This window comes from Micromys minutus, assembly GCF_963924665.1.
Source record: "Micromys minutus genome assembly, chromosome: 15".
NCBI lineage: Eukaryota > Metazoa > Chordata > Mammalia > Rodentia > Muridae > Micromys > Micromys minutus.
The window spans coordinates 1,824,934-1,852,500 of NC_137984.1; the positions used below are offsets into that span (position 1 = coordinate 1,824,934).

Consider the following 27,567-nt stretch of genomic DNA (forward strand, 5'->3'; position numbering starts at 1 on the left):
TAAGTGTCTGTCTGTCTCTGTCTGTCCCTCTTCATGTGTGTGTCTGTGTGTGTGATGTGTTTTGTGTGTGTGTGTGTGTGTGTGTGTGTGTGTGTAAAGATGAGTAATATTTATACATTTTCCAAACTCATCTTTTGTGCCTTAAGTTTCAAATGAATATAACTCCATCCTATGACCTTCTTCTGGGCTGAGGGTTATAATAGATGTGAGAACTCTGTCCTTCAGGAATGACACAATCAAGAAATAACAAGTCTGTGGGCAAGAAGAAGAGGCTTGTCTATTGTATGAGGGCAGACACTGGACATAGAGAAGCCATTTGAAAAAATAATAGGTTTGCCTTTTGGTCTGCTCATCAAGCAGGTAATTATTCTCAAGGACTCAAAGCACTGAGGGTATAAGTATTTTGAATAAGCACTGTATGTATTTTTAAAAACTACAAATGTCCTGGGTTTTCATTTGAAGGGTGTCAGAGATGTTTAAGAACATTTTAACATCTCTCTCTCCAACATATAAGAAAACCCAAAGTATAAGAAAATTAAATAAAAACAAACAAACAAACAACAACAAGACATCTCTGAAAGCCCCCTTTAAAATCGTGGGCATGCAGTCAAAGCTGTTCAAACTATATCCCTACTTTATACTTGGACAGAGAAAAATAATGAGTTTTGACAGAAGCATTTGAATTCTTTGTTCTTCACGAGGACTTGAGGGAAGCCAAAAGTACCAATGAACTTAGAAATTCACCACGGCAAGCCTTAAGCTAACACACTCCAGAGAGCTGAGCAGAGAACAGAGCATGTATGGTCTACCTTGACAAAGACACACAGGAAAGATAGGAAAGGTACAGCTCTTCCCTTCAGAGAAACTGTCTCTACAACTTAAAGCAGGTACATACTTGTCTTGGCTCATGTTGCCATAGCAACTCAATAATCCTTATTCCCAGTGCCTCTTTAGGAGACACCTGTAAGGTTAAACTGGAGAACAGAGATTCCTAAACAAAAAAGGCTTTGTCAGTAGAAAATTACCTGGACTTCCAGACCAAGAAAAGAAGAGAATAATAAGAAGGTGTCTGTTCTCTATCATGTTATGGGAATTAGTCTGTGGCTACGTTAGATTAAGAAAGCTGCTTGCAAAATAGAGATGGTGCATGGAGCATGAAAACAATGTACTGGCACTGCATCTCAGACTAGCATTGCTTTCTCCGGCGAGAAAGGAACGTTTGGTCAAATGCTCTTAAACTGAGAGTAGAGGGTCATTGTTCATCAGGTCAAAGGGCTTTCTGTGCAATCCCTGAAACCCACAGTAGAAAAGGAACAGCCCCACAAGAACTGTTCTGACCTTCAGATGCATACTGTAAGGCTTGCATGCCTATATGAACATCATAAGCACACAAAACCAAAAAGCTAAATTTAAATTTTAAAATAGAAGGTGGGTAAACCCAGGGACAGATTGTTAACTATCCCATATTTCATTACAAAATAATAAAAGTAGTCATTCAAGAGCAACCTCTTGAAAGCCATTTGCTAAGACCTGGTTTTGAAAATAAACAGATTTACCAAAGGCTTCTTTCTCAAGCATATAGTTTTCTAAAGAGGAAACCATGAGCATGATAATTCTTTAAATTGAAATTCCTTTTTCTGAGAATTAATTTATGGTTATGTTTTTCCGTTTATCAGCAATTGAGAACTTGAACTCCAGATGTACTCAAGTCTCAAATTTATTTGGTTGGTGTTCCATTGGACCACCAAGAATAACACCCAAGACCCAACTCCATTTTTGCTACATAGGAAGCAACTCTAACTTTACCTCTGGTTTTGATTTTCACAGCTTTTTGTTGTTTGAGTTCCACGCCCAACACGTCATACAGGGCAGTGAGTTCAATCAGGGATAGATAGCAAACTTTCTTCATGTCTTGGGGTGCCAAGTCTCCAATCCTGGTTGTACCTGTTTTATCTTTTGGCAGTCTGAATCTCTAAAAAAAATTAATTAAAATAATAAAGGTTATCAGTATCTATCATTTCTTTTACCTTTTGTAATGAAAACATTCTAACTATGGCAAGAAGTGATACTCGGGTGCCAGGCAGGGAACAAAGAGGAAGAGAGGTTAGATGACCTGCCAAAAGTAAGTAAGAGGAAGAACAGTTGTGTTCAGGAGGATGGACTTAGGATGTCCCAAGTACCTTCAACATGCATGATGCTCTCTTAAATTGTCATTAAGACCAGTAAGATCGACAAAGGAAAGCTGGCCACTGTTGGAGTTGGAGAGGCTGGACTTTCAAGTCAGAGGGGTCACAGGTTATCCCGCTACTGACTAGCTATGGGACTGGACAACTGAGAAGCTGTTCTTCCTGATAGTTAGGATGAGAAAGAGAAAGAGGGAAGGGAGAAAGAGAAGGTCTCCACATTCGGGGTGTGCTGTGAAGTTCTAATGATCAATACAACTAAACTACTGCCGTGTCTGCTATTATTACTGCTTTACTGTTGGACATATTCAGGCCAAGATTCTACCCAGGATCACAGGTCTTTAAGTGGTGGTATGTTGTTTTGTGGGTTTATTATTAAAGTTAATGATTCAGCCTTCGTTATCATCAAACACATTAAATGATACAAAATAAACCAACAAATTTCTCTACTGTATTTAGTGCAAATTACAGCCCCACTATGTTTACTGAAAAAAAAATGATAGTAGATTAATTAAAAGACCATGATATCAAGAGTGTTTGGGGAGGCAGGGGCTGCCATGAATTCCTACATTGATTCACTAAGACAGTCAACAGATTCCCTCTGAAACACTCATTTTCCAAGTGTGGTCAAGGGAACATTGAGGGTACCAGTTAGTCCAAGAGGCTAAGCTTATGAGCCCCAAATTAACATTAATAACACAGTAAGACATATTTTCTTTCTTTGCCATGCCAATTCTCCCATGGTGTGCTGAGCTTTCCAGAAGTAAATGACATGTATATTCCAACAGACAAAAATATAAAAAGTTTCTGTTTTTAAAAAGGTATTCTTGCCAATAATAATAGTTGATGATAATGTATTTCAATTTCTTAACTGAAGATGTTTTTTGTTGTTAGAAATCAAACAAAGGTTTTTTTATTTGTTTTTCGCATACCAACAATCAAACTAGCATCTTGTTCTTGTGTGGCAAGAAGCCTATGTTCACCCAGCAGTTTATTACTGAGATATAGTCTCACAGCCAAATTTTAATTTCTGATATAATAAATATTCAGAGTGACAGACACGGTACACATTTTTAATCCTAGTACTCAAAAGGCTAAGGCTGGAGGATTGCTGTGAGTTTGGGGCCAACATGGGTTACACAGTGATTTCAGAGCAGCCTAGCTACAGAGTAAGACTGTCTTAATTACTTATATTCATAGGTTAATTCATGCATACAAAAGTTTCTGAGGTCTTAAATCATCTTAAGAGCACAATAGAATTATGAGGCCATAAATGTTTGAGCAACCATTTTTTAGTAGAACATAGAGCAATTGTTAACATCAGAAACTTTGGGGGATTGAGTACCCTTTCAAGTACACTCAACTCCAGAGGGCTTAAATGTCCACCAAAAAAGAAAATGCGTCTTTCTGACCTCTGGCAGTAAGTTCTTTTCCTCTGAAACTATTAAAGTAGAACAGTAGGGCACTAGAAAAGGTGGAGTCTAAGAACATTTTAAGTTCATGTAACCTCGGTGGTGCAATGCTGAGTGGGGACTGAGTGGGAACTGAGTGGGGACTGAGGAGCTACACAGTAGGGAGCGTGTCCTGTCCCCATACCCCACTCACAGCAGGGGGCGTGTCCTGTCTCCACACCCTACTCACAGCAGGGGGCATGTCCTGTCTCCATACCCTACTGGCTGAATTCAGGCTTCATCTCTGTGGCAAATTGTTTGGACAATATAACTTAAGGGAAAATTTTTATTTTGCTCATGGTTTCAGTCCATGGCAGTAGGGAGGGGAGCATGTTAGTCAAACTTTCTTAGTGGCTAGGAAACAGAAGGAGAGGAAGAAGGGAGGAGGAACAGATAGATGGAAGTGGAGTAGATAGATATATTGGAGGTAATAGGGAGAGGGTGGGGAAGAAAGAAAGAGAGAAAAAACACATATAAACATAATACCACCTTCTATTTCTTATTTCTTCATTTGTAAAATGTAGAAATTTCACAGATCCTACCATACCACCCAGCCTCACAAGTAGAGTGGCGCATGTTAGCATTAAGAGACTATCAAGTACACATGTATGTACACACACACACACACACACACACACACACACACACACACACTAACTATACTTGCACCAAATATATGGGAATTTTGAGTCATATAGCCAGAGCAGTCTCCAATTTCCCACAGAGCAAAAACTGGCCTTTAACTTGATTCCCCTGGCCTTCTCCATCAAGGTGTTGAGATGCAGACATGTACCCCCATGCCTAATCTATTCCTCTATTTTTTTTTTTTCAGTGAATTTTAAAAATCATTTTTAAATGTCTTTTGTTTTTCCCTACATGGGATGGCCAGGTAAGAAAAAAAGTAATATTCATATTTGTTAAATGATATCTCATTCTATTCTGCAGAAAATTTCTCTAGAATGGGAATTAGGCTTTTAGGAGTATTTGAGCATATCCATCTAGACAACGACATCATCCTCTGACTGCCCTATCAGGCAACATTGCTGTTCTATTCCACTTCCTCATCTACCAAAGCAGGTAGGGATGGTCTAATTGATGGAGGGAGCCACTCAAGAGCAGGGCTACATCCTGATCACCTCTCCAGCCCCAGTGTCTTTGGCTTAGCATGTTTAAGGTGCTCTCCAACAGTTTAGTGAAAGAATGCAGACATACCCAACACAGATAGGATGACCATGGTGAAGCTATTTTACCAGTGTTGTTCCTCTGTTAGGTTTGTTTGGTTTTTCATTTGTTTTGTTTTTGTTTGAAACAGGGTCTCCTTGCAGCCCAGACACAGCACACATTCAAAATCTTCCTGCCTCCACCTGCCAAGGACTAGGTTTTTATCCGGTTGCCCATATACCTGCATTCACTCCTTTCATGTTCTACATTGCCTAATGATCTGTCACATTTTCTACGCTTTCATTTGTTAAATACAATCTTGGGCCTTACATGTGCTGGACAAACACCTGTCTGTGAGCCACATCAGCATCCCCCAGAAAAAACGCACCCCATTTTTCTCATGCACAGCTCTGTGCTGCTGTTAAAAGCTATGTTTTCAGACCAACTGAACCATTCACATGTTTTAAAAAAACAACAGTTAAAGTGTTTCATTAAAATCACTTGCTTTGGGTCTAATAAGCCATGTAATATAATTACATAAAAGTATTACCCAAGGTAAATGTTTAGAGAAACCTGAAATATTATTAGTACAAACATTTCATTTACCTAACAATATATGTCACAGGCTTGTTTATTTATTTATTTAAACATTGTGCTTAATAAAGGAGTTGGCTGTTTATGCCAATGTTTAATTCATAGTGGCTGTTTTAAATATTTATGAAGTTTCCTATCATTTTGTGTGTGTGTGTGTGTGTGTGTGTGTTTAGTAGACTGAATGGTTCAGCTCTTTGGCTCAGATGAAATAGTGATGTTTCAGTAAGAGTCATGTGTCTTACCTTTGGAATAATGTATTTTTAAATAATGTCTTTAAAAAAAAGAAATAAAAGAAAACATAACATTTCCATAATGCATAAGTTTGTTAGAGATTCTGAACACCATAAATTGGTGATGTAGTTCTCTCTGACTGGGCCCTTCTGTTGGAGTCAGGTGGTGGGAATGTCTTAGACTTTGGCAGTAACACTGACCCTGATCCTTCTAGTCATCAGCCACTCCCAATGGAGCATCAAGGTGGAAATCAAGAGCAAAACTCGCTCACAGAGCCAGGCCCCACTGTGCTACATCATCTAACTTATTTGTACATTTAAAAACCAGGATCTCTCTCACAGAGGTCACTCGAGAAATGAGCGTAAAGTATAATCAATGGATTATACACAGCTGCACCTTGATATTAAATGTGATTTCCAATGTAAGAGAGGAAATGTGAGTCCACTGTGAGCCCATAAAGAATTTACAAATACTGCCCAGTGCTACCTGAAGAGGGAAAAGTGAGAAATGAGGTCACCAGAGAGCGGCCATTACAGAAAACCTGTTTATTACAGGGGAAGAGAAGGGTAGTGACAAATTGGAACTATCTCTTCAGATACCTGCTTAGTGTGGCACCAGCAGATAGTCACTTCATCAACCATGTTCAGGACTTGTGTGACCTATACTGCATGCCCACACATAGAAGTCATTTCTGAACCATGCTTACAGAAACGAACAGGTGCATGGCAAGTGAAAACCATATGCAGAGATGATTGACAGTCACAGTATAGTACTGATCATTGAAAAGGCACTTTCAAATGCTTGATAGACTGAGTTCAGAGTTCAGCAAAACTGAGATGAAAAGAAAGCTCGCACAAGACGAATGGGGGTTTCGCACGTGAGCATGAAACTGCAGAAGGTGGATAAAGAAAAGGTACTTCATAACTCGGGCACCTCAGAAACACCATCAAGAAGGGAGTCCAACACAAATTCAATGGGCAGAAAAATAAATAAATGAGAGATGGAGTTTTGGTTTTCCTCAAATGGAAAATAATCATATTTTATTTCATTGTTCAGGGTGACAATGGAAAAAATCAGTAACACCTTTATTTTGTTTAGTCTCCCCTCTGCTAGCTTCAAGGCTCTATCTTCTGAGATGAGAACTCTGCCACACAGAGTTCTACTCCTTTTAGAGAGAGTTGGGGGTGGGGATCAGTACTTTATGCCAGATTTTTTAAATCCTCTACTTTCCCCCATTAAGGGAGAAAACAGGTCCCTTAAATTTTAGGAGAAAGTTTGGAAATAACCAGATGTCGGTCACTAAGAACTGCTTCAATAAACCATGACACAGCCTCACAGAAGAGCATAGTAGAGAAGGGGAAAGGCTGCCTTTGCATTATTACGTTAGGAGACCCGAAAAAGTTAAGGAAATAAAATGAAATAGAACCGAGATGGAGAAAGACATGAGCAGTGGGCAGATATTTGTAGGAAAATGGATAACACAGAATAGTAATATAAAAAGAGCTCTGTAGGGCTGGAGAAATGGCTCTGATTAGGAGCACTTGGTGCTCTTGCCACTGATGCAGCTTTGGTTCCCAGCACCCGCATAGTGGTTCATAGTCCATCTGTAACTCCAGCTCCAGAGGATCGGACACTCTCCTTCTGACCAGGCACACACGGTACTCATACATTCATGTAAACAAAACACTCATCACATAAAACTACAAATAAATATTTTAAAATAAACAAACCCAAAGAGTTCTCTTAAAAAAGGGCCTAAACACGGTGTTCAGTCAAAGATGGAAGCTATAATTATTTTACTTTGATTTATATTTACCTTTTGGGTCATACAACTATCTGATACTCTTAAAAAATTAAATAATATTTGGATAAAGCAATCTTTAAATATTAAGAATAAACCAAAGCAAATTAACCCAACCATGCAGAAAATAATCTCTGTAAAAAAGCTGCAGTTTAGAGCTTTGGTGTATTAGGTCCCCTTTGAGACATACAGGAGGACATAAGTGACTGGAGGAACGGAAGTTTAAATCATTATGAAGCTCACACAGAGTGTGGCCAGCCCTGGCATTTTCATAATGTCACACAATAATACAGAATAAACAAGCAAGGGTGTTTTTGACAGTACACACACTGTCAGCTGCCACCTCCAAAGAACTATGTTTCTCATCATGAAAGAAAAGGAGATAAAAACATATATCTCCACTGAACAGGGCTCCCAAGTGAGAACCAGCCCAGAGAACTGAACATTCCCAGTATTGTGGCCAAGGCAAAGATATCTACTTCTACTTCATGGGAATAGGTTGCTTGCAAATAGAGACACTTTTAAGTCTTGAGCAGGAAATACATTAGATAAGCACAGAGATATTTTCCCATGGTATCATTAAACATGTATGAATTTATGGGTTAAGAGACCATTTTTGTAAGCATATACAGACGTGAATTGGTCACTGGTAATAGATGCCAAAGAAGCAAAAATAAAAAGTGAGACCTTATTTTAACAGAACAACAAACTATCTTGGTAATTGCTTTCTTAAAAGAAACATCCCAAATATTAAGTGAAAAATAAGAAAATATTAGCACCTCATGACTGATAGAGAACACGTGACCACATATAAAGCATCTTGAACAAATCAAACCCAGGAACCCAAATCTTATATAACTGATATCAACTAGTTTATAAACATATAGAAGATGTGAAACTATACTGTGGGGACAGAAGGAATCAGAGGGTGAGACTCACCTAAATTTAACAAGGTTCCTTCAATAAACGCCAAAGGGCAGGGCTGAAGATAGCACAGAAAGGAAATCACGCTCTGAACAAGAGGGGACCAGAAGATCTAGGGGTGTGTGTGAGGGCTTGCCATAACCTAATCCAAGCCCCTGAAAGCTAAGATGGGTGATCTTCCCAGAAAGATGGGTATCCAGATGAGCTGCTTCAGCAAGCCCTGGGGCTTGATTTAAACACCCTTTACCAGCAATAACTAAGGTGAAAGAGAGACTTAAAGACTTCTAATGGACAGTGCTGGCTCATGCCTTTAATCTCGGGACTGTGGGAGGCGGGGGCAGATGAATCTCTGTGTTAAAGTCTACACAGTGAGTACCAGGATAGACAGGGCTACACAGAGAAACCTTGCCTAGAAACAACAACAAAAAAGTCCTGCTCTCTTGGTATCTTGCTCTTTTGCTCCTATCTTGTCCCTTTGTCCCTCCTCTTCTCTTCCCTTCCCCCTCTCTCTCCATGTGCTAATGACAGGCCTCTACTTCTCTAACCCTCTCCTCTCTCTCTCTCTATCCCTATTACCCCTTAATTCCTCTCCCCATGCCCCGAATAAACTCTATTCTGTACTACCCTCAGGCCTCCACATGTACATGCACTCACTTGTACACACGTGCAAGTGCCTATACATACAATGAGAATGCACACACGTGTGCAACACATAAACGTACATGACAAGAATAAATACAAATAAAGTTTAAAGACGTGAAGGATCCCAGAACAACAAAAAACAAGCAACAAAAAAAGTGGGTAAATAATAAAATGGGGGGCGGGCAGAGACAGACAGATGGGAAAGCAGAAGGGAAAATAGAGGAACGGAAGGATAGGGGAACAGAAGGGAAAGGTAGACAATCTAAATGCCATAACCAAATCCAGTGGGTTTCCTGCAGAGCCTGGCTCTCAAACTACGGAAACAGTCATAATAATGGAGATAAAATTTGAAATGTGAAAACCTGAGTATCTGAGATGAAAACTTGTCATTGTAAAGATATAGCAATGGCAACATGGCTGTGCGGTTTTTAAAACCTGTTTTTGTTTTCTGAGCAATATAAACCTTTACAGATGGTAACCAAAATTCAGAAACGTGTTTCAAAATAACACAAAGAAAGTGGACAGAGGTGTCAGGACTGGCCACCTTAGGGAGGCTTAGGTTGTGTGGTATTTATAAGTTTCTTTTAAGATTTTATTTGTTTGTTTGTTTATTTACTTATTTATTGTATATGAATGCACTGTAGCTGTCTCCAGACACACCAGAAGAGGGCATCAGATCCCATCATAGATGGTTGTGAGTCACCATGTCTTTGCTGGAAATTGAACTCAGAACTTCTGGAAGAGCAGTCAGTGCTCTTAACCCCTGAACTATCTCTCTAGTACCCTATTTACACGTTTCTTATGTTATTTTTCCTTTTTTTTTTTTTTTTTTTTTTTTTTGCCTTTGCTTTAAAATGCATTCACAGCAGAAAACACTGCACAGGATGCTTGGGTCCTAAATACCATTTGTTGCTAAAAGGAATCAGTTTCTTTAAAATCCACCTGCTTTCATGCCTAAGAGGGAGAAGTGACAAGCTGATCCTGGAGCCTCCTGTACTGGGAAATTAAGTAGGGAAGGGATGATATCGTGAAACAGCAGAGGGACCAGCTGCCGGCCCCCACCAGGCAAGCTGGCCAAGACTGTGTAACTGACCATCAAAGACAAATTCTAGTAAATGCTTAATGAAAAAAGTCAGCAGGTAGAGGTGTGAAAGGTTGAATGGAGAAGGAGAGCCACCAATTACTCAGGAATACTGACACCAAGGTAGGGGGGACATCATGATTAGTCAATCAATGTTTCTCAAAGCTCAGCTTACTTGTGGTTCCGGAAAAATGGTGACGTGGACGCGACTGCACAGTGAGTTACAACACAGGAGAGCCCCCATTTCAAGGGTTAATCTATACATTGTAGAGAAGTCTGAGTTCAAGGAACCAAGAATATAAGAAAACCAATACAATATACACTCCCTATCCAAATCTTAGTAGCAATGAATGTCCTCATATCAAAATTGCCAAGGTTTTCATGACTGCCTGTTAACTATAGTATCCAACTTCCGTCTCAAAACTTTAACCTTTACTCATTTTTTAATATTTATGTTTTATATGTATATGGGTGCTTTGGCTGCATGTATGCTTCTGCATCTCTCTATGTGTATGCCTGGTGCCACAGAAATCAGAAGAGGGAATTGAAATTGTACACATGACTGTGAGCCTCCATGTGGATACTGGGCATCAAACTCGGATCATCAAAGAGAAGCCAGTGTTCTTAATTGCTGAGCCATCTCTTCAGCTCCAACTCAGCTTCAAATGGCCTTGAAAAATCTCAAAATACAAATGAATGCATACCTATTAAATAGTGTGTACACAGAAACCAAAAGAAAGGTTAGTAAACTATTAACAACTGCTGAGTCAGCTGTGGATGGCAATGTAATAGTTGCTGTGGGTTCTAAATTTTAAAAACACAAATCTTGTTTGAGAGAATTTTTAGAGCCATCTGAATGTGTACTACATACAGGCAAAGAGGCGTCATTGCCTCTGATCTTCTGTGTCCTCTCCTTACTGAACTCTTTCTGATTGACAGCTTGTTCCGCAAATGACACCTCCAGGTTGATGTCCGTTTCAGAGGCAGGTATGTCCTCAGGCACCCGTGGGATCACCTCCTTGCTGTCAACAGCCCCACTAGATGGCTGGTCTAGGAGGAAAAAAAAAAGACAATTCAACTGCATGCCTTTTATTTTTAAAACTTGCAATATATTAACCAGGCCTGTGTGAAGAATATTCATTCCTCTTAGGCAACAACTTACTGTCATTTTGATAACAAAATGTTAACTCACAGGATTGTACCAGTGGCTCATGGAGGAAACGCTGAGAAAAGTGACTAATAAAACAGGGTCCAACTGGGGATTCTTTGTGGTCACAGTTTTTAGACTCGGTATAAATTCAAAAGCCTAGCAGAAGGCATCAAACTCAATGGGCAAGTCTCATAAAGTTTAGTATATGTAGCAGCTACTTTATTCTGCTCTGAGAAACTAAAAGGAGGAGAGCAAGAAGCGCTACATTGTATCTCTGCCTCTGTCTTTCCTTAAACTTCTTCAGAGACAAATCTTGGAGCAGACCTCCTCCACCCCCTGGAATGTTCTGGAATGTTACCTGTGTAGCATGGTAAAAATTCCAAAACAGCAGCTGATGCCAACAACTCATCACTCTGAAAGTGGGATCTGGAGGTGGTGCCTGGTACAAAAACCAAGAGGTTTTGTACCTGAATTTATTAAAGAGCACAGAGGTCCCTTCCAGCATGAGTCAGAGGATTTGTGGGTATCTGCATCAGCATTTTGAATTTTTTACTTGGGCTTTTTTATTTTGCCTGCTGCTGATCCCCTAGAAAGTAATTAACATTGAATCTTTTTTATTTGATAAAAACAACAGCTACTGAAATAGAATAAAAACCTTCCAAATTTCCTTGGTAAATTTTTCTTACAACTCACTTTAGAAAAGTGCTAGCATGAACTAATGTTGCTAGTACTGTTCAGCTGCTTTCCACTACCAAACATTGATTTATAATTAAAATAAGATGTCATGAACTGAAGAGGGAGAGCCTGCCATGTTGGACATCCCAGTGACTCCAGCACTGAGGAGGGAAGCCAAGAAAGAGTTCAAGGTCATCTTCAACAGCATAGTGATGTTGAGGTCACTGGGGCCAGGAGAATCTGTCTCCAAAAGCCAAAATAGGACTTCTCAGGTAACTCAAAAGGTAAAAACATACAAGCCTTACAACCAAAGTTTCTTCCCTGGATCTGACAGCCTGAGGAGAGAACTCACTCATGAAAGTTGTTCTCTGATATCTACACGTGCACAATAGCATGTGCATGTCTACACAGATGTGCACAAACACAAACACATGCATCATACATGTTCACAACAGTAAATAACTCAAGAAAGTTGTTCTTTGACCTGTACATGTACACCATAGCATGTACAAGTACACACACACAGAGAGAGACACATATACACACAATAATAGTAAACATAGCAATATACAATATATAATTTACAATAGTGAATAAGCTTAAATAAATCAATAAACCCCAAATGAGTAATTAAACTCACACCTGGGCATGATTAGTACTTGCTTCCAATGCAAATAGTGATTTACTTTACTGACTGGGCAAAATGAAACCTTGTCTGAAACAATAAAACAAAAACAAAAACAGTTCTTTGTGTGTTTGCCTACTAATATTGCACACTGTAAACCAATTAGTTTTGAAAAAAATGTAGTAAGTACTGTAGGAAAGCCAGAGGCATATCATTCAAAGGCCACTGCTCAAAACAATTTTTGTCATTGCTTAATAGAACATAAAAACCCTTCTGTTTCAATCAAAATAAAATTAAGGATTAGATAGGAATCCAGTTTTATTAATTCTCACTGTGAAGCAGAGCCCAGCTTCATGACCGTGTGACAACACAGCCATATGGGACTCAAAGATCTTGCCTTTGTTTTAATGCTTCTCTATAGCCAAGTCAAAACCTACAGAAAGCCTAGATTTTCAGCTGAGCTGGCTCACCAGCAAGCTTTTAGTTAGGCAAGCAATCAAACACATACCCATATCAAAACCCCAAAATAAAAATAAGTGGAAATCTCAGAGATAGTATTATTTGCTCCCATCTATGTGATATTTGTGGGTTTCAACTATCTATGACAATTTTAAATAGAATACTTAATAACTTTATGATTAATTTTTAAAGTATTATCATAAATGTCAAAACAAAAATTAATTCTATTTTCTAATTAGTTTATATGGTTATAGTTTTGCTGTGAATACACTGTTGGTTTCCTAGGAAACCATTCCATAAAAAAAATTATTAGCCATTTTTGTAAATTAGAAGCTACTTTCAGCCGCTGGATGTCAGTGGACAAGAATTTAAAAATGATTCTCTTCACCACTTCGATGTCAGTTACAATAATTATATCCTCCTCGTGCGTACTAAAATAAATATGCTATGCTAAATACAAAATGGAGTCATGCAAAACACACTTAAATTCATTTCCTTCAGACAACAGGGCAACAAGAACAAAAAGCACACAATGAACAAACCTCGGTTAAGATGTGAAATCAAGTTCAGGCAGGGGACAGAGAAAACCACGGGTGACAGTAGTTACTGCTAGAGATAGACAGCGATGTAGCTAAGGAAAGTGATAGATCCATCATACTGATACGAGAAGTTAAAGGAAAATACTGATATGAATTCCAGGCCTGTTAAATCCACAAGTATAAATAATATAATTTCTGCACTCTATCTTCTGTGTGTGTGTGTGTGTGTGTGTGTGTGTGTGTGTGTGTGTGTGCGCACGCGCGTGCGTGCGTGTGCAGGTTTGTTTATTTGTGCCAGTGGACTCACAGTTGTGTACACATACATGTGGAGGTTAGAGGAAAACCTGAATGTCACTCATTGAGCTTTGTCTACTCTTGAGGCAAGTGGTCTGGGGCCTTTGGCCTAGAACTTAACAAATATGCTAATCTAGCTGGGCAGCAAACCTAAGGACCCACATGTCTACACCTTTCCAATACATATAATTTCCTTAATCCAGTTTCCTCTTTTCTGTGTTTATGTGTGTCCATTCATCTGTGCACATGGACTCACAGATATGTATATATGTATGGGGAGCATTGTGTGTACCTGGCTTTTTTATGTTGATTGTAGGAATCCTGTCCAAGTCCTCATATGCTTACAAGGCCAGCATTTTCCTTGCAAGCCTCCAGTCCTTTCTGATGTTGAAGAAGGTAGCAGGTCTAAGTTATATAACTACATTTTAAAAAATTGTTCAGTTATCCAAAATAGAAATATCTATTTCAAAAATGCTTTCATGAAAACAAAAATTCACATACTTTAATAGTAGGCCTTTCTTAAAGAGTTATGTAATTTTATGAAAAGTGAAGAACATAGATTAAAATGTAGATTAATATGAAATGTAACAATACTTGCAACATTCAGAGTCTGTTTTTTAATTTAAAATTATTTTTAAAGGTCTATTTTTAATTTTATTTATTTTGTTGTTTTGTCTACATTTGTCCATGTGCCACACGTATGCAGTTTCCAGAGAAGAGCAGAAGATCCCCTGAAACTTATTACAGAAGGTCATGGGTCCTGTCAATAGACCCAGGGTGCTCTTAACTACTGAGCCATCTCTCCAGCTCCAAAACAGGCAGCTCTGAATGAATAAAGACTCAAGTGTCAGGGAAAATATTTAGATTTGATATTCTCAGGTTTTCAGATTTGAACCAAAACCAGCCTTGCTTTACAAACTCCAGGTAACGTCTCCTTGCATATAGGTGATAGCCAACCTCAACTGTCAGCTTGTTACACCTGGGAAGCAGAGACCTGACCTGAGGAACTGCCTCCATCAGACTGTGGGCATGTCTGTGGGGCACTTCCTTGACTGCTAATGGATGTAGGAGGACTCGGTTATGGTAGGCAATGCAATCCCTTGGTAGGTATTCAGAACTTGACTGAGAAGCACAGCTTCCTCTCAGCCTGGGAGGAAGACAAAAAGCACCATACCCCTCTGGGCTCTGCTTGTGTGTCTGCCTTGGCCTCCCTGGATGATAGATTGTAACATGTAAGCCAAATAAATGCTTTCTTCCCTTGAGCTGCTTTCGAATAGTTTTTATCACAGCAACAACAACGAAGACTGACATAAATCTAGGACAATTTCTTTCTGAAGTTTCCAATGTGTTTGAAACACCATTCCTTCATAAGCAAACGAGTGGACCCTGTCCCAAGCAGGTGCAGCTACCTGGTGCCTTGGCTGGCAGCTTGCTTCCTACTGTTTAGCCTTCCAGCAGAAAGAGATATAAATCAGGCCACAAGTTTGTCACATCTCTCTTGCCGACTGCAATCTCAGCCTGAAAGCACTCGTATAACAGACTTGTCTCACAGAACCTTTGTTGCTGTAGCCTACATTATGATGTCTGGCAAGAGATGAAAACATGAAGAAAGGACAATGTTCTCCTCAATATCTGTTAAGCAACTGGCAGTCACTCTTCCCAAAGCATATTGACACTGGCACAAAAGATCTGTCTGTGTCTCTGAGGACCCAGCACTCCAGCAGGCTGAGGCCAGCGCTGCCAGCCTGCACGGCACTTCAGAGTCTGCTGGCACGCAGACAGGGGGATGCTCAACGGTTCATTCTGATACAACACATGGAGCTACAGAGGCCTCCACAGAAGAGGCAAAACACTGTTTTAATAGATGTGTGTGTGTGTGTGTGTGTGTGTGTGTGTGTGTGTGTGCATGCTCACACTCATGATGTTCACATACATATGTGTGTATTGTATGCCTTTGTTTTTCAGGTGGGAAGACAGGATAGAAGATGTGTGTGTGTGTGTGTGTGTGTGTGTGATTGTGTGTATGTATGCATGTATGTATGTATATGTTCTCAGGTTTCTAATCCTTTCCATACAACTTCGTCTAATGAGTGATTCCTAGAGGAAGTTGGGAATGCTCCTAGGGCCTCTAGTTTATCTGACGGCCATTCCTTGACCCGATTTCAAAGCCCAAGGCCACACATTCATGTACAAATGCCTCAGATCCTAAGAGTTGAGAATGTAAATACACAGTCCATCTGTGTTAGTGTTTCTTTAAGTATCTCCTGGACTGATGTTTTATACTTCAATCTAGGACCTGAACTAAGAACATTTTCCCTTCTTATAAACACAATAGCTTCAAACTTCTTCATTGTGGTATCTTTGCATTCATTTCAATTTCTAATTCATCTCTGAAATAAAAGTGTAATGTGAAAAGGCATGAAAAACGAACTATAACTCATTTATTTTTTAAAAAAAATCTCTTATTCTTGTACATTTTCTCTAAAATTTCTGAAAACAAAACTATTTATGAATTTAGAGTTTATGATTCACAAATGGGGCACTAACTCCACAGCCCTGAGGCATGATATGGGAAACATGGCTTCCCAAGTGTAAACTTCAGTTCTCCCATCTGTAAAATGGACTGAGCGCAGTTATTAGCTAGGAATAATTCTTGAGTATACAGAATGAAGAAAAAACCTCTACATGCTACTTTGGATATAATAAACATTCATGAAGGTGTATATATGTACATTGAGATCAGATGAGAATATACTTAAAAATGATAAAGGGCCAACTCTGTTCAGAATCATTCATTTATCTATATTGGCCTTACATAAATACTTTCATAGAAGTCACTCAGTAGAACTGAAGGGAATATGTTAAAGAGTTATAAGTGTTTATTACAGTAATTAAAAAGACAACCAAGAGCACAAGCCCAACATACCATCTTTTCCTTGGCCTTTGTTTTCGTTTGTTCTGACTGACCGCAAGTCTGAATCATCTGGAGACTGAACAGAGAAAAAGAACCACTTAGTCATCTCTAACTCACAATTAGAGAAAACAGCACATAAATAATCCCATTATAACTTTCAGAGAACAAAAAATAAACTCAGGGAACAGAGTGCTCCGGTTATAATCAATAGACAATCATCCAATGAGTGTATGGTTACTCATAGTAATGAAACACACACCAAGCACAACTGGGAACAGGAAAAATGCCGAGAGTGTCTCTGTTTATCGGAAAAACCACTATCTAGAAGAAATTTTAACACCCAGTGTTGAGATATATGTAGTTTAACCAAACAGTGATACAGTATTTAGCAAAAACAACAAAAATAAAGTTCAAAAACATGCTTTGACATTGATAAACGCTATGCTACATGAAAGAACAGTCATCAAAAGCCATGTATATTGTGATTCCATTTATCCAAAAAGTCCAGAACAGGCAAATCACACAGACACAAAGATCCATGGTTGCCCGAGTATTCAGGACAATATAGGAAGTAATTGTTGGTGAGTGTGAGCTTTCTTTGCAGGGCATGGAATAAAGATGTCACAGTTGATTGTGGGGATGGCAGAAAAGGCTAGATTATGTACCTTCTTTTATAAATTTACCCATGCATATATTCTGATCATATTCAATCCTCAATACCTTCTCCTATCGTCCCTTGGTCTCATAGAACCCTTTTTTGTTCCAAACAAGCGTCCTTCTTCATGTCTATTTGGGGGAGGGGTGCCCTACAAGTTTAGTTAGGGCATAAGAACAGGTGGGGAGTTATTACTAGAACCTGGATGGCTAAACAGTCTCTGCACCCATAAAGAAAATGACTTTTTTGTTGTTCTTATTGTTGTTGATATCAGCTGATCTGCACCACATAGGTGATCATTCCCAGACTGTGTTCCACGCTTTACTGGGTGATCATATAGTATGTCAATTTTAGTTCAATAATTCTATCATCAAACAAAAGTACTAGGTAGTATATTGGAAGTTAAATAAAAATTCTTAATAAAAAGTGACTAGCCAAATATGATGGCTCCTGTCTGTATTCCCAGTACTCTGGAGACTGGGGCAAGAGGATTCTCACGAGTTTGAGACCAGTCTCGCTGATATAATGGAATCAAGGCAAGAATAGACTACCAGAAGAAACCTTGTTTCTAATAAATAAATAAATAAATGGTAATATTAAACATGTGTTATCTCAAAGAGTGATGTGCTTGCTATACAAATGCAAGCATAAAGACCCAAGTTGAAACCCAGTTTACATGTAAACACCTGAGCTATCCCAACACAAACAGAAGACCCAAGTTCAAACTTAGCATGCAAGGCAAACACCTGGCCTACAGAACCACAACCATAAATATCCAAGTTCAAACCCAGCATGAGTATAAACAATTGGGTAGGGAAGTATGCATCTGGTAAAGATGGGTAGATTGCTAAAGCTTTCTGGCCAGCCATTCTGGCCAAAATGGTTAGCTTTGGCTTCAGTGAAATATTCTATCTCTAAAAACAATGTGGAGATTTATTGAGGAAGACACTCAGTGTCTGGCTTCCAAACATGTGTGCACACCTATATACAAATATGCACACAAAATAAGTTGTATAAAGAAGAAATGTGGGATAAATTAAAACCAATTGGCAACAAGCAGTGATATATTGAAAGGAATTCCTTTCCTTCTCTAAAGGAACTGTTGCCACAAGCCATGAGACCTTATAAATGGCCCTTTAGTTGTTATAGACATGATGAGTTAAAACTGGCTCCAGATGGGGCTCTAGAAGAGTTTGGGGGAGGGGAATCAGAAAAAGGAGCCTGGGCCAACCATACAAAGTCTAGTTAGATGAATTATTTTTAACAACCACTCTATTGGATTACATCTATACATTCAAAAACTAACCCTTCTAGTTTCCTCACAGTGCAATTAACCTAAGATATATCTATATGTATATCCTATGTGTATTTGTGTGTATGTGTGTATACGTGTGTGTGTGTGTGTGTGTGTGTGTGTGTGTGTGTGTGTGGTGTGTACTTGTTATCTACAAAGGACTCTCCTCTCTTGCTCACAGTTTTACAAAAAATATCAGGGCTGGCATCAATGTCATTAACCTGTGAGTTAGAGACCTATCGTACTTAAGACAATAAGAAGTCACAGAAGCGACACATGGTATGGTCAATGGTACAGCTTAGTTGGTTACAATAGGACATTCTCGTTCCCTCTGCTTTTAAGTCTACAGAAGGCTGGCTTTCCATGGCACAGTGAACACAGCCAGGAATTCTACTCCAGATAGATAGATAGATAGATAGATAGATAGATAGATAGATAGATAGATAGACAGACAGACAGACAGACAGACAGACAGACAGATAGATAATGTGGTCAGACTGTTTTCGTTAGTAATTGAAGATAGGTATATGGACAAATTTAGCATTAAATTTCCTAGTGTCAGCACAGTAAGTACAGGTAAGCTGAATACACACTTACCTCAGAACAGAATAACCACAAACAAAAATGGATGTTTAAAGGGTGGAGGATAAAAGTCATCTTCTAAAGAACAGTGGTATTTCAACTAAAGATATCCAGCAAAAGAAAACATTATCTTAATCTGTTTGTGTTATTTCTCTCCTAATGACACCACACTGGTAATAAAAGCCGCCAATGATCTTAGATTCTAAACCACATGAGTTAGACTTTTCTAGGAATAGCTCCAAGTAACAACACTGTCCTCAAGATTAGCAAGAATCTCACACCACGTATTTTGCTAAGTCTGCCCATTCCTGCTTGTCGCTTTCTCTGAGCTTTCTTAGTGGGCAGGGCTAGGAAGAAAGCAATTTTCTTTCATTAGGAAAGAAATGCCATATCTTATACACTTATCATTCATTTTTCTATCATTGGAAACCTAGTTCCGTCCTTCAGCACTGGTAGATATCCCAAATAACCGCTGGATAGCAAACAAGGATGTAACTTATACAAGTGCCTGGAGCAATCTAGTGACCCAGGAATTTTCTGTGAATGGATTGGATTTGATCTGCAGTTGGCCATGCAAGCGAAGTAACAGCCTGCCGCTCAAAGGATTTTACAGAAAGGCAAAGTAATCGCAAAAAGTAAAGGCTCTCTACATAACATCACCAACAACAAAGTAAGTGTCTTAAATGTGAGCTCCTCTATCCTGCTTTTTATGGAAAGCCATGAAATTTTTATTGCCCTTTGCTTATACTGTAAATAGATTCTCAAGTTCAGGCTGCTTACTATCAGAGTCATGTTTGAAAGTGGAAATACTGCAAAAGAGAAAATGCTTTAGAGTCCAACAAAATCGGGTTTAGCATCTACAGGACATTGAGCAAGTTACTTAAAGTCTATGAACCTCAGGAAATGATAGCACCTCACTTCACAAGGCAGCTGTGGGGATTCAACGAGCTCCAGCAGGCAGAGCAGTTAGCTCAGTAGCTATGGCAGCAATTGCTACTACCAATGTCGTCATTATAACCATTATTCAAGAATTCTCTTGTTACTCTCCCAATGATTTTACTGAATTTTCTAAATCAGAGCTGATGGGTCCAGTAAGCAAAATTTTCTGTGCTCTTAAAAACACCATTTAGTTAAGCATTTAGTTGTTGGTAGAAGACCTTCTTGATGAGAGTTCTGTAGGATTAAATCAATCTAATGTAAGCTCCTTATTTCCTCATAGATAAGCTATGGGTGTTCTATCAATGGGCACTGTTCAGGGCCACACAGTTAGCACTTGTACCACCTCCTCAAATTTCTTCATTTAACACTCTTCTGTTTCCATCAGAATCAGCATCTTCCATGAAAACATTAACCATTTGGGTTCATCTTAATTCAAATCTATTGCCATGTAAGGTGCAGAGGGCTAGATACAAAGAGGTCATTCCTTCACATCTCAAGGACCCAGCTCCTGGGTTACTATCACTTCCCTGATACTGCACCTCTACCTATCCTTCAGGGAACTGGAAATTCAAAGATTTCCTTAAGCAAACATAGCTAAGGACCAATGCCCTGGGTCCTGCTTTTCTATCAGAAACAGCAGGCACCCAAGCAGTATAGAAGGTCTTCACTACTATTCTCTCCCACTCAGTGTTGTGACAGGCACATCTGCTCCAAGAACCCCATCCTCCCTAGTACAGAATTGTTGCAAGGAATTTGAACTTGCTTAGGTATTTGTCTCTCTGGGGTAACTTCTAGAAGGGCGAAACTCAAGAATGTTGGTTCACTGCCAATACAGTGCTTTGACTCTGGGTAGAGAACAGGTGCTCATTAAGTTTGTAATGACTTGAGTTAAACTGGACTGGTCCAAATGACTCTAAGCCTTTCATCATTTGCTTTCCTATCAGAAAAGGATCTTACTTTTTCTTGTGCCTCTCTCTGTTGAGCAAATATATCTCTGACGTCAGGAATGTGGTGCTGTTTGTTTTTCTTCCGCAAGGTCTGGGAGACAGTTTCTACCCGTTTCTGAACAGCTGCTGCCTGAGTCCGAGTCAGTGTAGATAAAAACACGATGCTTTCCTGAGGGTCATCAGCAGACTCTCCAAAAAGATTGGATAAACCAGCCTCTTTGAGCCACTCTTCTTCCAGTTCTCCCTCTAAAAAAGTTTTTTTTAAGAAAAAAGAAAGAAATGGTTTTAAAATCACAATGAATAAAAATGTTCATATTTTTAGATTATATCAGAAATCCTGACTGAAATGCTTCAAAGACACAGAGCTGAGAATTATTATTTGAAACTTGGACAACTGCCATCCTCTCTGGACATAGTAATAGCAATTTTTGGGTCGATTTCATATATACTTAATTAAAGTTTTAAAAATTGTTTCACATGTAATTAACCTCCACAACTTGCTACATATTAACTAGAAAAAGCTATACCATCTTTCTCCTTCTAGAGGTGAGCAAGCAATGTAGAGATATAATGCACTCCAGCTGGTGGCTCAGGAAGTTGGTGTTGAGAGCTTGTATGGAGACCTAGTTTCTTGGCTTGGATTCAAGGCCATCTTAAAGCCCCAAACTAATCTCCAAAAGGATTTGTTTTCTCAGTTCCTTGTAGCTAATGAGGCATATGGCAAGGTAGTAAAAAAAATATAACTAGGAATTTCAAAGTAAATTTTCTAATTTTTTTGTTAAATGAGTGCATTAGATAATATAGATGTTAAAAATTTTAAATCACATTATTTTCAATGCAAAAAGATACTGCATGAAAACTAATTAGACAATGGAATCAATTTAGAAAAAGGAAACTAGGAACTTGATTATAAATTAAATACAGTTGTCTTCCAGGCCCCAGATTCCTACTGGGAGATTTGTAAAGCAACATTGTAGAAAAGAAGAAAGTCCTATTTATAGGGTTACTTACCTCAGTAGTTTAAACACTGAGGTGAGAATTGGCTACTAATGGATCACAGAACTGATCATGACTTTTTTTTGGCATTTATATAACTACTGGTACACAGAAATATACATACATATTTATGAATAGCACAGAAAGAAAGCCACCGTCTTGATGACAAATCAGGCATCATAGATACGGTGACTTCGTGAATTTAAAAGATTAAAAAACAGTACAAAAATTAAGAAAAATATTAAAAAGTGAAGTGTTTACAACACTTATGCCTGGTAATTGGACTCTTATCTGCTACTATCCAGTAACCTTCAAGTTCAAAGGCAACCAGCAGGGGTATTTGGGGTCTGCTCCCTTACTTTCTGAACATCATTTCTACTAATGAAGACATATCTTATTCACTTAGACATTACCATCAGGCTCTTTGACAACTATGGCCTCTCGACCTTCTTGGCGATTTTCATTAGACCTCTTGATGTTTTCTAGTTCTGTCCAATAGGCTTCCATTGATACCTCATCCAAAGAATCCTGAGAACTTGATCGATCAAATGGAGGTCTCTCTGAAGCTCTGGTGGAACTTTCTTGGTTCATGGTGTACTGGCCATATCTGTGACTATAAACACAAAACAAAACATGATTCATTTCAGACGAGAAACTAACAGCATTTCCAAAGCATCACAGGACAGAGCTGGGGGAATCTAGAAACTCCTTAAGCTCACCCTCGTTTTGTTAATTGAGGGTTATTATGGTCAGTAAGACTCTAAGGGAAACAGTTTGATGATTCATTTAAGTTTCATGCTCTACCAAAAAGAATGACAAGAAATAAGGAACCACTTCACTTGCCCTTCCTTTTAAGACACACTTAAATATGACACTTTGTATTTGGAAAGCAGGTGAGTGAGATTTGATTATTTGCTATTCACAAGAAATGGGGAGTAAATTTTATATAGTGCCTAATTTTTATCAATTTATATACCAAACTCCACCAACTTATAGGCATTTGTTGCCATCTGTGAATGAGGCGCTATTGCCACTTCTATTTTACGTTGTTTTACTGAAATATACAGAGGCTAATCTATGAAATTTACTTTACACTCTACTGAATAAAGCACTTTTAAAACTTACAAATGCACTCATGACTAGTACATATAAATAATTCCTATCATAGCTAAATACTCATTTACTGGAAACTGAATAACTTGAAATTGCCTCTGACATTTCCTGCCATTTATAAAAAAATGAATTGAGTGAGATTTACTTTTCATTACATTTATTTGTTATAAGTAGGAGAGGGCACACAAATCATGGGGTTTGTGCGAAAGTCAAGGCACAAGTCAGCAAACTCAGTTGTCTCTGGCTACAGTGTAGGTCCCTGGTGCTAAGCTGTCACCAGACTTGGCAGCAGGTGCCTGTACCTGATGCTGCCTCTCTCTCAGCAACCCTTGAATGAGATCTTTATATCAAGTAAACTACTTTTCCTTAGACTCACATTCCACCTACTTCTGACATTGAATTATGAGAATTTACAATAAAAACCAATACAGAGTGGAAATTAATTTTTATTTCATATTATTTGCAGATAGAAAGTGGCAGGTAAGCACTTCAGAGAAGCAACACTTTCATCTCTGGTGATTTTTTTACTTTACTTAAAATGCTTTTCTGCTTTAACAGTACTGTTTGAGTGGGGATAATAATTGGTAGAAAACAGTATTTTTATTCTAATTTCAAAGTGCATTTTATCTCCCAAGAAGGACAGCTAAAAAGCAATAGTTGCAAGACTGGTTTTATTTCCAGTACATATTGACAATAAAGAGAATAAAATAAAATTCTGTAGTAACCCATGAATGATATTCTCACATGTAAACAGGTCTTTCTTTTCAATAATTATTTAAAGAGTGGGAACTTAATGCCATGTGAGGGAGCAGATTTTTACTTATACTCTGACAAACCTATCCAGCTGAATTCTAAATAGTTTGTTAAAATGAAAAAAAAAAAAAAAAAGAGCCATAACCTGGCATTGAACAGTGGTGTGCTAGTAGGCAAGGTGTATTTGCTGAGGTTGGTTCTCTAGATCTTAAGAATTTTATTAATGCTGCTTGTGAGAATGAAAAAAAAGGGATCATTACAGTCTCTCCTTGGAGTAGGGTATGGCACCCTATCCTAGCAATCCCAACACTCAGTAGACTAAGCCAGCAGCATTGCAAATGTAAGGTCACCTTGAGCTAAGGCATGAGACACCCACCCCATAATACCCCTTTGCTGTTAGCAACCTTGAAGTGGATTTCAGGGACAGGGTTAGTGAGGAAATGAAGAAATGTGTGTGAATCTCTTCCATCCAGTCTCCATTGTCCACTGTAGGCCTTCTCCATCCTTAACTCAAAAGCTACAACCATCCTCCCTCCTACCCCACTCATCCAGTTTATGTCTCAGGAATGTAGCTCCATCGCCAGGAGTCTGACACTTATCAGGATAGCTAAAGCCAATTCACAGATGTTCCCCATATTTTTTAATTTTTTATTTTTTTGCTGTTGTTTCATGTTAACTATGTGGGCATCATGTCTTTGCTTTTGTTTTTTCTCATTGGAGTATAAAATTGGCTCTCATTTTCTTATTGTGTACCTCTAGCTCTTATGGTCCCCTGGTGGAGACTGAGCTGAGTCCTGTGAACTGAGAGAAGTATAATAACTAACACGAAATAATGTGGTTTATTTGCTCAGAGGAAAGAGGTACAGCTGAATGGAAGAAAATTGAGCCTTTCACTCCTGGAGGAGATGTGTTTATTCTGGCAAAAATTTTTTGGTAAATTTCCATTAAGATAGCATATGCAGAAAAATTCCAGGGCAATGAATTACAGCGTTGTTAGCTAGCCATTTCTCTCTGTCAAGCCTTGCCTTCCAAACATGCACAGAACACCTATCTTATACCTCAGTGGTGAAGAGATAACTCGGCATTGTGACTTGGGTAGATTTAGGTAATGAATTGATTTGTGATAACCTGAAAAAAAAATCACTGTATCATGAACCCTTTCTGCTTTTGTTTTTCTTTTTGTGTTACTGGTAAATATTGTTGGACCATTATTCTCCATCTTAAATATTAGGGTGGAGAATGAGATACAGCAAATGTTCAGTAATTTCTTACCCTTTACTACATTCTGTCAATTCTGTTTTGGTTTTTCTTTTAATTCAAACTTTCTTTCAGGTGTGGTCAGTTCACATACTGTATCCCTTCTGTCTGTTGAAAACATAATAAACAAGGCTAGAGAGATGGCTCAGTGGTTAAGAGCACTGACTGCTCTTCCAGAGGTCCTGAGTTCAGTTCCCAGCAACCACATGGTGGCTCACAACCATTTGTAATGGGATCCGATGCCCTCTTCTGGTGTGTCTGAAGACAGCAACAGTGTACTCACATACATAAATAAAGTCTTAAAAACTATATTTAAAAAAAAGAATTAAAATATCATTTCAAAAGGCCTACTTTGTCAAGGCTATTTATCATTCACTCACATCTATTCCTAAAAAGAACAGCTCCCCCTTTGACAGGCTGTTTGATGACATGTATTTTCCCTTTGGGTCATCCCTGGTCTCTTCCTAAAGTCACCAAAAGGCAGATTTATTTGTAACTATAGGATATGAACTGGAATGCATATTTAGCAACCTGGTTCAATTTTTATTTCCTGTACCCTATGTCCTTAAGACTTAAAATTAACAATATTTCACAGCATGGCACTGGCATGTTTATGAATTAAAAGAACATGGGAGGCCTTAGGACTGCCCTCTGAAGCAAGGACTACCTAATTTTCTCTTCCTTCTTCTGCCCCCAAAGCACACAACAACTCTCTCACATCCTCTTATCTGAAGAAATAAACTTCTCAACAAAATACAACCTTCTTAAATACCCTTCCTAGGAACCTTGACAATCAGGAAACCTCAACCACTGGAGAGGAAAAGGTATCAACAACTCTCGATATACTCAAATGGACTCTTCATCACATTAATTCTTCTCATGACATAATTTGCAGTATTTCTGCAGAAATTCAGTCTGCAGAAGATAAGAACTGCATCGATATCCTGTTTCCTTGGCTAGTGGCTCTGATGCCCAGTGATGAGAGCAACCTGGTCCCAAGCTGTGATCTACTCCTTGGGGCTCATTCCTTTCTACTAAAAATTATTTACTATCCCCAGTGTCTACGGCTCACTGGCTCTATTTCTCTTTCCCCTAAAGAGAGTATTCATGCTTCATTCAGCTGACTCTCTAGGAGTTGTGCATCTTGAGGACCGCTAATGCACACAAGATGATAAACACATGCATAAGCCTTTCTCTTGCCAACCTGTCGACTGTCAGTGCATATCAGAGGACCAATGGAAGTCAGAAAGAACTCTCTACCCCTTAGGTCTGCATGCAATGCTTCATTTCAAGTCTGACCCCTTACTCTATCCCTTTCAGAGACAAAAACATTTGACCTTCTGTCCTTCTGTTTCCTTGAAGATCTTGGATAACAGACCATGATTTTTGGATTTCATTTTCTTAAAAAGAAAAGAAAGGAAGAAAGGAAGGAAGGAAGGAAGGAAGGAAGGAAGGAAGGAAGGAAGGAAGGACAACGGACAAACGAACGAGAAAGAAAACTTTTCTAAATATGAAATGACTACATTTGCTATTTTATTTCTGGTGCTATTTTTACTCTTAACACTATTAGCTCATCATCAATATCATTAGTGCATGTGTGCATGCATGTGCATGTGCATGCACACATGCAGGTACCAGGGCTCATGAAGGTGAGAGGTCAAATTTGAGGAGCTGTTTCTGTTTCTATGGGTTTGGGTGTGAGGAGCTGAACTTGGTCATCAGGCTAGTACAGTAAGTACTTTTATTGCCTGACCCATTTTGAAACCATCCTTCCCCACCTTACTTTTATCTCCATACAAGAAATAAGAATAAGTAACTAGAGTGGAGAACATAGAACAGAAGGGTAGAAATTATCTTTGTATTTTACTCTGAGTAGAGAAAAAAATTTTCAATTCAAACCACAATATTGTTATCAGCCACAGTGATATATAGCTTATATAAAAATCACATTTATTGAAATAAACTTAAAGATACTATTCTAACATAGATTGTAAATCTGTCTCAACATTATCTAAAGGAGATGTTAAGGTCTCAGGACTAAATTTTTCTTCAATGTAACTCAGTAAACAGAAAAACTTGTCCATTTCAGGGGTCAGTTTACTATATCAAGCAGACCCTTGAGGATAGAGCTTACTTCTGTCTGACTCCATAGATGCATTTTTATGAGCTTATGAATACCTAGACTAAATGTATCTTAATGAAACAGGTTATAGTTGACACCCCTAAATGACAATCATTATATTAACTGTGGTGGTCCAGACTAAGTAGACTGTATATATAGTATACTAAGAGATAAGCCACTGGGCA

At 38.6% G+C, this 27,567-nt stretch overlaps 1 protein-coding gene across 1 annotated transcript in view; it reads right to left on the reverse strand.

The window, feature by feature from the left end:
- ARHGAP18 (Rho GTPase activating protein 18) overlaps window positions 1–27,567 on the reverse strand; it is a 135,654-nt gene that overhangs the window by 40,480 nt on the left and 67,607 nt on the right. The window contains exons 2-6 of the mRNA XM_080929226.1: window positions 22,551–22,750; window positions 21,152–21,387; window positions 16,737–16,800; window positions 10,940–11,118; window positions 1,807–1,972 (exon numbers count right to left, since the gene is read on the reverse strand). Of these exons, the coding sequence (XP_080785352.1) occupies window positions 1,807–1,972; window positions 10,940–11,118; window positions 16,737–16,800; window positions 21,152–21,387; window positions 22,551–22,750 (845 nt within the window). The remainder of the gene's footprint in view (window positions 1–1,806; window positions 1,973–10,939; window positions 11,119–16,736; window positions 16,801–21,151; window positions 21,388–22,550; window positions 22,751–27,567) is intronic.